General features: G+C 39.0%; 2 protein-coding genes across 7 annotated transcripts in view; one reads left to right on the forward strand and one right to left on the reverse strand.

The window, feature by feature from the left end:
• LNX1 (ligand of numb-protein X 1) overlaps positions 1–1,555 on the forward strand; it is a gene marked incomplete at its 5' end in the record, with an annotated part of 62,646 nt that extends 61,091 nt beyond the window's left edge. For both annotated transcript variants that reach the window (XM_082760191.1, XM_082760192.1), the window contains 2 exons: positions 178–336; positions 1,074–1,555. In XM_082760191.1, coding sequence (XP_082616317.1) covers positions 178–336; positions 1,074–1,209 — 295 coding nt within the window. In that variant the 3' untranslated portion in view covers positions 1,210–1,555. The remainder of the gene's footprint in view (positions 1–177; positions 337–1,073) is intronic.
• Positions 1,556–2,697: 1,142 nt separating this feature from the next.
• FIP1L1 (factor interacting with PAPOLA and CPSF1) overlaps positions 2,698–12,199 on the reverse strand; it is a 44,354-nt gene continuing 34,852 nt past the window's right edge. For 4 of the 5 annotated variants that reach the window (XM_082758523.1, XM_082758524.1, XM_082758522.1 and 1 more), the window contains 3 exons: positions 7,803–8,022; positions 3,737–3,874; positions 2,698–3,021 (listed from right to left, as the gene is read on the reverse strand). In XM_082758523.1, the coding sequence (XP_082614649.1) occupies positions 2,874–3,021; positions 3,737–3,874; positions 7,803–8,022 (506 nt within the window). In that variant the 3' untranslated portion in view covers positions 2,698–2,873. The remainder of the gene's footprint in view (positions 3,022–3,736; positions 3,875–7,802; positions 8,023–12,199) is intronic. The other variant, XM_082758520.1, reaches the window with a different exon arrangement.

The raw sequence follows: 12,199 nt of genomic DNA on the forward strand, positions 1-12,199 counted from the left end.
TGGAAAGCAGCATTACAAAAGAAAAGGAAACTGTAGGTGTTTACTACTGTGGAGCTTTGGTGTTACTTTATATCTCTGAAACACTCTACGAGCATATTAAGAAGCAGATGCATCATTAATGATTCATCTGAATCCAAAGTTAACCATAAGACATTTAATTAGACCGGTTTCTTTCAGGTATTTGTACAGCTGCAAAGAAATCATATTACGAAGAAACACATCCGGAAGTCTTGGCTTCAGCATCGTAGGAGGCTACGAAGAACACACTGGGAACAAACCATTCTTTATCAAATCCATTGTTGGGGGAACACCAGCATATAACGATGGAAGAATTAGGTAATTATCTGCTAAGTAGCAGCATTCAATTAAGTCATCTAGATTATTTTTAAACAAAAAATAAAGCTTACTTGTACACAGTAAGTGGGGAAAAAGGAATCACAGATAATTAGGAAGACAAGCATGCTACATATTAGTGCATTAAAAATTTATAGCGAGCTCAATGCAGTACAGAATTAAGCTCTGTAAATAGGACACAAGTGCCCTGAACTTTAACAGAGTTACTTTCATTGTAGGATATTTTTTGATGTCTAGCAGTTGCTGGTGTAAGTACTATTTCTGGGGTCATGAAAAGAATGTCAGCACAGGCAATCTTCTCCATATCCCCAGCTTAAAAAATAATAATAATAAAAAATCCAAACCTAACTTCCCTGCAAACACCAATATAATTTAAGACAGTAAAATGCAGAATGATGTAGGAAACCTATCAATAAAGATGTCTTAAAAATTCTTTGTTTAGAACATAGCTCATTCACAGCTGAATAAATTATAACCTATTTTCCTTGAAATATATTTAATTAATTATACTTACAAAGAAAAGGAGGGAAAAGCGTGAACACTAAACTACTTTCACCCATTCTGTTCCCTTATTTGTGAACTGTGGTGAGCTGAGAAGGAATAGTGCTGTTCGCTTCTACCCCTTCCTCACAACTTAAGGGCATGCTTTGTTATTTGCCAGTGTTTCAGATAAGAAGTCACATTGATGAATTTTCTCCTATTTACCTTTTCTTTTTCAGATGCGGTGATATCCTCCTTGCTGTCAATGGCAGGAACACATCAGGAATGATGCATGCCTGCTTGGCGAGGATGCTCAAAGAACTGAAAGGAAAAATTACTCTCACAATTGTTTCCTGGCCTGGCACTTTTTTATAAAATGAGTCTTCATGGAGAATACAAGAAGAAACTTAACAAAGAAAAAAATGAAACAACAGAAACAGATGTTGGCCAGTTTGCTTTTTGGGGGTCAAATGCGTGTTTATAATGAAAAGGTTTGGGAAATTTCAATCTGCATGTCAAGAAAAGTCGAGTTTAGGCAAAGCAAGGAGACATCAGAGAATCACTTCAGAGTGATTTAAGCTACAGACTTCTTTCCTTCCCCATGTTCTCAAGCTTTTTTGTGTTTTGCTTTGTTTTTTTTTTTTTTTTTTTTTTTTTTTTTAATATATATATATATATTTAATGCATTATAATAATCATGGAATTTAGGGAGCAGCAACTCCTGCTCACCCACTTTATTTTGATTTATAAAAAGAAATCCTTGAATAATTTATGAAAAAAATCCTTGCAGTTTTTCCAATTGCAAAAATCAGGTGAAGATTTTTATCCAACACACGAATAGCACTTTGATTATGTGTACCTTTCTCATGGTCAGCATGAAGCTGGTATTTTCAAGACTTTCAAGTACTGTTTGTTAGTCTGTAAAACTGTGAACTACATTTCTAAAATTATTAAAAATACCTGTAACTGTGTACTTGTACAGACATTATTTTCATTCAAAACCAAACAAACTGGTCTCCCTGTTGGATTCTGACTAATACTATTAAATCAAGGATTTTTATATAGAATATAGAATGAATAAATTCATACAGAATTATCGTTTTTAACTAAGTACACTGCACCCTACTAATATCATCAAGCACCCTGATGAGGCAGTGTCATTTCTGCAGGACTGCCATGCCAATCTCACAACGCTGTGCTAGAAAAAGGAAATCTGAAAGTGATAATGGACTTACTACTTTTTTCTTAAAATAGTTCTTTGCCTTTCTCTGCAAATTATCTATGTTTCAGTCTTATTTTTTCTCAAAAGCTAGCAATGTGAGGAGGCTATGTTCGTTCACCTTTATCACGTTAGTAACAGCTGTCCCCCAGAACAAAGACTAAACTGAACTTTCTCTTAAGCCACTGAAAAGCAGCAGGGATGATTATCCAGCTTAAGTCTTCCTTATGCACCCACACAAACCAGACATAATTACCAAGTGTGTGATCACCAAACTCAGTGTTCCACTGGACTAACAACAGTCAGCACCTTTCCCCCTCCCCTAATTTTTTCATTATAATTCAGCATGAAGTTCTTGAAGACTCTGCAATTTCTGCCTGTCCCTGCAGTATAAAGGATGACCTTTTCAAATATGACCTCCAAAAGCTATGTTAAACTCACACTGTTCCAGATGTTGGTGTATAACAAAGTGAATGCACACTGCTTCTAAAGCCAGCAAAAGAATGACCTTCCCACTGGCTTATGGAAAAAGGAGACAATTTAATACAAAGAGTTTAATCCCTACATACGTTGAAAGAGCATAAGCCTCTAGATGCAAGATATTTTCTCGACGTTTCTTAAAAGACAAAGTCAGTCCAGGAATCTTAACATGAAAAATTTATTCTTTTATTTTCAAAAAAACCAACCAAGTAACCTTCGATTTCATACTAACAGAACAAGATTAAGAGGAAATTATTTTAATACCCAGAAAAATAACAAGATTTATAGTAATCTATTTCCGGCACTAATATATATGCAAATAGGCAAAAATCACACAAGCCTATTCCACAGGGGCAGCTTCAGTGTTTTCCTGTTCAGGAGCAGGTTCACTGCTGGCTTCTTTTCCTTCTTTGCTTCTTTTGGATTTTTTGTGTTTGTGCCTTCTGTGGCTGTCCCCTTCTTCACTATCATGGCGGCGTCTGCTGTTACTAAATAAAAAGAGGGAAAATACACCTTAAGCAATTGCATGAAACTGCAGACCCCATATAATTACACCGTGCAGAAAACCTGCCTTTGCATTCTTATTTGAAAACAGGCACCTGCTTCTGTTCTGTCCCATACAGTAGTTGGATGTCAGAATCAAGCAATTTTTCATGTAATGGTACATACCTCTACACATCCCCCATTTTTTACTGGGATTTTTGAGTAATTTTCCACATTTGTAACCCGTATTCTAACAGCAGTATTATTAGCAATGTCACATCACTACTGGCATCCTTAGGATTTAACATTCTTACTGATCCCCTTCCCCTGAATTAACCTTTATTTCTAACTGAAAAAGTTGAACCATTTCTGCAGAGTGAGCATAAGGGTTATTTTACTTTGTAAGAATCATTAAATTCTTGTGTTAACGCTGCTGAACATCAGCTTCACTCTGCCTCTTTCTGACCCACCACTTTATACTTCTTTCCCCAAATTCACTTCTGCTCACTAGCTAAGACTGTTACACTCATCAATCAATATGCAGTTACCCAAGGCAAACACTGCTTCTTGTCTGTCCACATTTTATACGGCAGACTTGTTCCAAGTAGTACATCTAAGTGTTTACAGCCTTTCCACAAAACTCCAGTTTGTTTGGGGTTCTTTTAAAAATTTATTTTTTTAAGCTGGTAAAAGTCTTTCGTATCCTATTAAAAATCAAACCTTCGAGATGACTTGTGTCTAGTCTCTTCTTTCTCTCTGTGTCTCCGCTCTCTGTGTCGGTCATCTTTCTCTCTGCTTGTTCTATGGCGGTCATAGCCTCTTTCTGCGTAGTCTCTATATCTGTATCGTTCTTCATCACTGGTAAAAAGAAGATCGGCTTTTTAGGACAGTAACACTAAACAGCATATATACATATACATTTAATAATAAATCCTCACATGCTCTTGAAATAAATGACAAACATCTTAAAGTTGCTTCTTTAACGTGTGTTAAAGGTATACTAAAGCTCTTTACCTTAGCCATAGAAGTCTGGTATATGGTATCATTTGGAAAAGGGATTGTTTGATAAAAATGGAAGGCAAGAAGAATGCAAGTGTCCTATTAAATTTATACTGGAGTTATCAATAAGTTAGCTTAAACCTGTTTCTGAATGAAGTACAATCCTACGTAAACTTCAGTAATGTTCCCGGGTTAGTGTGTGCAATGCTCAGCACTCATCAGCCCACCTTTTGCCTACTACAAGCCAATTCAGTAAACTGAATTATATTTTTAGTACCACTGATCTATTTCCTTATATCTGCTTCAAGAAAGGAAACACTAGGTGCAAAGAAATGGACAGTAAAATATGGTGTGTTTTGGGTGGCTTTTTACATTAATTTCTCTACGATGCCAATGCCGTCCTCCACTCCTCTCTAGGATTACTCTAAGTGCTGCCTTGCCACAACGCTAGTAAGAAAATTAAATACTACAGGCTATACAAGAATTTCAAGCCTTTAATTCAGAATCTATTTTCATACTTTGTCTTGATAAAAAGGACAGTTCTAAAAATTCAGTGAAATTTAAAAAATAAAAGAAGAGTAGTAATGGTTGTTAGCTAAAACCACTCGCGCTCTGCATTAGCACTGCATGAAAAGGCTCGCTTCATCTTTTCTCTACCAAGAAATTCCTACTCAGATACAGTACCCAAATATAATTTAACAACTAGACTTCAATAAAAATTAAGACTTCATGTAATATATAAATAGTTGCAGTAACAGTGGTTTGGAAGATCCTTACCAAGTCCTAAAGAAAGGTACAACATAACCAGGCTTTCCAAGGTAGCAATTAGAGCAACAATTTAGATACTATTAAGCTGACAAAAGCCAAGTGTTTCTTGCTTTTCTTCATGTTTCTTTGCCAACATTTACCATTAGATGAAGTCTCTTCACGAGTCCTTGACAGCAGCAGAACCTTTAAAGCTCTGCAGAACAAGTCAGACAGATCCTGCAAGGAGAACAGCTCCCCTCTAGAGATTTCTCATGCCCTGCAGCAGTGAGGGTTTAAACCAAAATGATTTTATCGGCCATAATTTGGACCTAGTGGCCATTTCCCAGGTAAGAATTACATCAATGATCATTATAGTGATGCATAAAAACTCAGAGAAGGGGGAGAGATGTCTGAAGCAACAGCACTGGTCTTTCTATGAAATTTTGTATGATTCTATCATGAAGCAAAAATCAAGAATTACAAATTAGCGATTTAGAACAGTGTAGAGAAGCATCAAACAAAACTCAAACTCCAGATTTTCTAAGAGACATTAAAAATATTCACATACCAAATTCAGGAAACTACAGCTATTGCTGAGGAAGTCGAAGTTACGACTTATGACCAAGTAACACGACTGCACTGATTAATGACTACATTAGTATAAAATCCTAACTGCACTTCCAACCACACATCTGAGAGTAAGCTGATCCTCAAAAGTACACTTGTGACAGATCACAGCACGGCTGAGGCTGGCAGGGCTCTCTGGAGGCCCCCTGGTCCCACCCCTGCTCCAGCAGGGCCACCCAGAGCTGGCTGCCCAGCACCACGTCCAGGCGGCTTCTGAAGATCTCCAAGGAGGACACTCCACAGCCTCTCTGGGCTGCCTGTGCCAGGGCTCTGTCACCCCCCCCCCCATTAAAAAGTTCTTCCACTTACACTTTTGTGATAGCGGCACAGATGTCACTATCGTTTCTTAGATTTCACAGACCTCGTAACTATTGCAGCTCGCTGCATTTTGATGTTTATTGCACACAGAGCGCTGAGTCCTGCTCAGTTTGTGGTCCACCTGGAAACCAAGTCCTTTCCTATAAAGCTTTTTTCTAGCCAAACAGACCCTAGTCTGCTCCGCTGCACCGGGTTATTGGTTTTCATGACCTCAGAAATATATATTTTAAATTACTAAAGAACTACCATAAAACAGTAAGCTATCAATCAAATGCTGAACTTTTCATTTTCAGGAGTAACTAACTGATGTGAAACTATCAAAACAGAAAAAAAAAGACGTACTCTTTGCAGAAGGGATCACTGGCAGAAAACACAGCCTTTTCTCAAGGGAACAGAGAATGAGATACATTGTGAAAATGCACAATTTCATCTGACAGCAGGGCAAAGGTGGAATGAAACAGAAAACTGCAGGCTCATTTTCAAACCGCATTACTTTTACCCTGTTAGTATCACCAAAATCTTTCTTTTTTTTTTTTAATTTTAAGCAATTCACTTTTTTTTTTTTAATCTTGAAAAGAACTGCTAACAACATATAAAGCAGTCATTTCTGAGCAAGAAAACGCTAAAGACGATCCTTACTCCAAATCTCACAACAGGATTGCTTAAGTTTAAACAAAGGGGATTTAAATAAAAGCACCGCATCCGTGCTGTCTCTAGAATAGTTCACATTCTCTTCCTTCCTTGCAGCTTTTTAGAGCGCACAAAATTGAAAATAAACCTTTTTTTTTTAAAAACAAAACAAAAAGCAGTGTGTCTGCATGTTCTGCCTTTCTTAAACCTCTCCCACCTCCACTGTGATTCCCAACCCAACTTATGCGAGTTAAGGGCCTCCCATTTTCTTACACGGCCATGTGGCAACAGCTTTGCTACAGATGGTGGATAATTTAGTCACATAAAAAAGTTGAGGCCTGCTCTTCCCCCTCCTTTGCAGATAACTCTGGCAGCAGCACAGAGATTTCTCTAGGCCTGGAAGCTATTAAGGTTCATTTCAAGCACCCTTGAATGACCAGGCTCCTTTCTGGCCTTCCATCAAGCTGTCTGAGAAACAGATGTTTAGATTGGTCGTCAGTTCCCCCAAAACTGACCCTGTAACACAGCACACGCACGCAGGAGAGGACAGCACTGCAGTAATGTCGGCGTGTGCCTACATGGAAAAGCAGCTTTCCTGCGCCCGGTCTTTAGTTAACCATCATGCATAAAAATCTCAGCTCTCAGCTAAGTCATGTCGACGCCGGGTGTTCAAATTCCCCACTATAAAGCCATTAGCAAAAACAAGCAGCCCTACAGCTTACGTATATTCTCTGCAAAATTGAAACTTAACAAAAAACACCGAGAAAAGCAGTCAAGACGTTCACCCCCAAATACTGAGCAAAGTAAACATAGGTAAGTCTATCTCCAACAAGGCAACGTGAATCTGTGGAGTCACAGCAAGTTCAACATTAAATGCTTTGTACTTGTGCACATGAGCCACAGAACAGTTGCAGTTTTTATTTTTTATTTTTATTTTTAAGGAGTTAGGATTGAAAGCCTGAAAGACAGTAATTATCAGCCTGAAAACAAACAAAAAAAGGTCCTTAACCTTAAAGTAAATTTTTTAAATGGTAGGACAGGTTATTATCCAGCTAGTGCTAATGACTAAACTCCCCATCTTAACAGCTAAACCCATGAATTAAGGTACAATGCTGTACCATATTGCTCTTGGCACTTAAATGGCAACTGAAAGTTCATTTAACACTTCTACGGAAACTGAAATCAACGAGAGCTGACTATGTCACTCACACACAGTGTTTAAATCCCACCTTTAATCTGTAGAACGCTATAACCAGTTTGGACATACACTGAAGTTTTGGCACTTGTGTTTTCTGTTTAGAAAATCAATTATAGTTTCCAATTGAAAAGGGGGAAGGGAAGGAGGCCACACCCTCTATTTCTTCGGAGGATACAGCTGGACACTAACCTTTAAAGCTGAAATACGCCATGTAACGTGGATACAGTTAGGAGCAGAGTTACAGCACGCTGAAGGTGTTGCACTAACCTGTTGAACACGCTTGGAGTCGGGCTGTGATCTCGGTCCCGCTCTCTGTCTCTGGTCCGTTCTCGGTCTCTGTCTCGGTCCCGGTCGCGGTCCCGATCTCGAGATCGCTCTCTTTCCCGCTCCCTGTCCTTCTCTCGCCGTGCATAGTAATCCCACTGCTTGCTGCTATCCATGAGACTAGACCATGAAGGAGCAGAACCTGCAAGGTGCGGAAAGGTGACTAAAGAAAAAGACGCTGGTATTAGAAAGAACAAGATCAGATACCGTAAGAAAATTGCAATACTACTTCATGCTTCGTGCACACAGACGTTTGCTAGCCTCCTTCAAGGACATTTTCCAAGCTTCCTCTTTCACATGAAAGTTAATTTTGCACAAAGCCTGCATTTTTTCCATGATGCTAATAAAGGCCTCTGGCACTCATTTAAATACTCATTATGAAGATACAAACAACTGGGTTACACATCGCAACACATGTCTAATCCACATGCACAATACATGCACATATACACACACACACACATATATATGTGTGTATATATATATATATATTTGTTGTAAAGTTTGCTGACAGAATCTGATTTCATATCATCAAATGGCTTTGTTTTGGGGGAAACAACAACAAAAACAGAAAAAAAAAGCCTTTTGAAACTCAGCAGCTCTGAAAGTCTAGCTCAGAAAAACCAGGAAAATGACGCTTCCAGCTTCCTATTTAGATGTTGCTGTGTTTGTATGTTTTGTCCTTTAAGATCACTGTATTTAAAATATAACATTTTTGTTTTTCGCAATGTTCTCATTCACTGATTTGTATTGCACAGTGCATTTTGCCACACTTTTTTGATTACAGAATGTAACAGTAAGTTTAGAAGTCCCTTCTATAAATTCATTCTGGGGAGAAGAAATAACACTCCTACTTATGCTTCGTAAGATAACCATTTCCAAGGAATACTCAGCACAACCACTATTACTACTAAAAGATAATTTCAGAAAATGATGTTTGTTGTTAAAAGATGATACACTGAAGAAGTGAAGAAGGAAGTCTCAGCACAACGCTGCCTCACAACCCGCCTTGTAACCAGCACTGGGAGAAGGGAGATGCTTCTCCACTGCTTCCTGCCAGCTCAGCTGTACTAAACAGCTCCTAATCTTAATGCCCCAATTGTTCTGGCTTGCTCTTCCCCTCCAGAAGCCCCAAGGATACATCCTATTACTGAGAAATAAGGGCTGTAGTGTTTAACTGGAAACAGCACTCTCTAGTGGGCTTAGAGTACAGAGGTCACAGATTCCCACTTTCTGCTTATCTGCTTCCCTGCCGAATGATAACGCAGCCATCAACAAACAGCCTGAGTTCCACTTCATTAGCTATAACATGAGAACAACATGCACTTGGCTCCACCGTGCTGTGAAGAGACGTTAATAACACAATTAATATCACCCACTGAACAGTGTCATGTGCATTACTGATGCTGTATTTAATTACTCCTGAGCTATAAAAACCAGTGGGTTCTCCCAACAGCTCTGCTCAGCCTGCCTTGCCTACCGCTGGGATATGCCTGCCCCAGCAAGCTTTGGCAGAAGCTTACAGCAGCGGTTTGCCAAGCATCCAGAGGAGGAATACAAAAGTCCTTTTGAGCAGGCAGCAGAGCAGGAAAAAAACATTTCATTGTTAAAATACATTTGCAAAGAAAAGCACTATAATTCCCTAAAAAAAGCATTTTTATGAGGTTTTGCTTTTAACTAAATGCTTGACACTGTTTCACTTCGGGGCTACAGAGAAAATGAGGAGTTAACAGGAAAAAAATACCCTAACACAACAGTTATGTTGTTCATTATATTGCCAGAACTGAAATTCTTCTAAGGAAAGCAGCCAGAAATAGCAAAAGAACAGCTGGACTTTAAAGACTGCTAATTTCCTTGACTTGCCACTATGTCAACAACATACGTATGCTCTACGAGGCTTGAATACACTGGCTGACAGAATATCCTGGTTTAAAGTATGAACTTCAATTTAACTTTAGACGTACATCACAAAACAACTACTTTCTTCTTAAGGGGAGTATAAACTTCCACCATCAATTTGGGTTACTCCCTCACATCTGCAGTAATTCTCATCAGACAGAAGCATGTCACTTCCACCCCAATAACCTGAGATTTGATGCTCTGAAAATACATTTTATATCTAGAAAAATTCATTTTCTATCTCGATTTCCAGCAGTAATTCCTCGCAATACACAAGGATTTCAGGGAAGCACGTTGTCTAACATAAATTGGTGTTCTGGGTTTACTGCTTAGAATGAAGCAATGTGTCACTTTTAATATCTCTGAATGGAGCCTTCTAATCATTTCCACAAAAAGAAAGACAATTCTTTTCAACACTCCATTCAACGTTTTTATCAATGATGTGGTGCAGGAGTGGAATGCATCCTCAGCAAGTTCACCACTGATACTAAACCGGGAGGTGCTGTTGGCTCCCTGGAGGGATGAGAGGCCTTGCAAATGGAGCTGGACAGACTGGAGCACTGCGACAGCCTGAAGGAAACGTTTCTTTACCAAAGAAACACTGGTCAAACACTGGAATAAGCTTTCTAGCAAGGTGGCTGATGCCCCATGCCAGTCAGTGTTCAAGAGATGCCTAGATAATGCCCTCAATGCTAAGCTTTAACTTTGGGTTAGCCCTGAAGTTGGTCAGGCAGTTGGACCGGATGGTCTTCGTAGGTCCCGTCCAACTCAACTATTCTGCTCTAATTCTGAAGTTTAATTCTGATTTTATTTTTAAACCATAAAAGAGGGAACTTGACACAGTCAATAGCTTTGCAGATGGCGTAAAAATTTAAAGCTATATAGTGTCACTTAAGACAAAGCATTAATACATCTTTGTGCCTTAAAAAATTCTGTTTCTGGAACTGTTTCCGTAATGCTAAGTTTGTTGCATGTTCACAATATATAAAGAACACTTAGAGCACAAATAATAAGAATAATAAAAGCTTCAGGAAAAAGTAAACAACCATTACAAGTTGCTTTACCAGAAGCCCAAATGCAGTGCGTGTATTGACAGATGAATGAAATTCAAAGATCTGATGGCAAAGGTAGCACTGACTCATGAAAGGATTTAAAAACAACCTGAAGAAACTGCATCTGATGCATCAGAGGAGCACAAAGACAAAAAACACCCTTGCAGCTACGAGTTAAGATTATTATTTTACTATGCCACATTCTTACTGAGCCTACAGTCCAGGGCAAAGACACTGATGCATGAGATTAGCAATTTTAGTAGGCAGAAGAAAAGCTTAATGAAGACTGGTGTTTCTGCAGTGTGTTTCCTATACTCATCTTCTATCACAATTCTGAAAAAGCCATCAAGCAGACTGACTGGTAAAAAGATAACAGGTTGGAGATTCAGTGGAATCAAGTTGGAAATAAACACCCTTAGCAATTCTGACATAAAGTGATCATCTGTACCCTGCTGCATCACTGACTGAGCCCTCAATTTACCTAAGTTCTGACACAGTGAGAGCACTGGTAAAATAGGAAAACAAATCATATGGGTTAGGTTAGGGATCGTGTGAGACAGGGACTGTGAGGGAAAGATCTTCACTGAGAGTATACTTGCAACAGCAGCTATTTGCCACTGAGCCTCCAAAGATCCAGAGCTCTGTATGACAGACACAGTCTGAGACAGGCAACTTGCGTTGTAGAGCAGATACAAAAGCTTTTGCTGCAGTAGGGGTGCCAGATACACTGGGAAGATAGGAGGCAGTGGCAGGAGGCGCTCATGTTCACTATGGCAAAAACATCAGCTGAAACCAAGAGAAAAAAGCCAAGGATTGGAAGCTTGCCTAAATACAGCATTTTATGAAATATTCTGAAGTAGTAACTCCAGAGTATTACAGCAGAACAATTGTTCATACCCTGAATAGGCGCTTTTTCCTCCCAACAGTAGTTTGAGTAGCACTAAGATATTGCTACTTCACTGAACGTAGGAGGTAATACCTTGTTTTCCACAAGAGCCCCTAACTTTATCGCTGTACAATAGATATTTGGTGATACCACCTGCACAGTTCTGCAGCAGGACCTACCCACTCACCCCCACCACAAGTTTCACATAGGCAGGGGCCTAACAAGAAGCAAAGATTATTTTTAGGAAGGTGAATACTAGATCAAGAATGTGGCAGAGAAGGCAGTTACAGTCTGAATTATGAATTAACTGTTGACTTGGGCTGTTTTTCTTCCCACCTCCTGCCAAAGGCCCATTATGATGGTAGAGGTATCTTACTGTGAACTTGTAAGCTCAATGGGAACATACTGCTTGTTATAAGAACCTTCTCACTAGAAGTAAACAACACATATCTGTAAGACTTTATTCCTCTCTTCTCAGTGATATTATCTTTTTTTCTCAATTG

Source organism: Aythya marila, assembly GCF_965140915.1.
Source record: "Aythya marila genome assembly, chromosome: 4".
NCBI classification, from domain to species: domain Eukaryota; kingdom Metazoa; phylum Chordata; class Aves; order Anseriformes; family Anatidae; genus Aythya; species Aythya marila.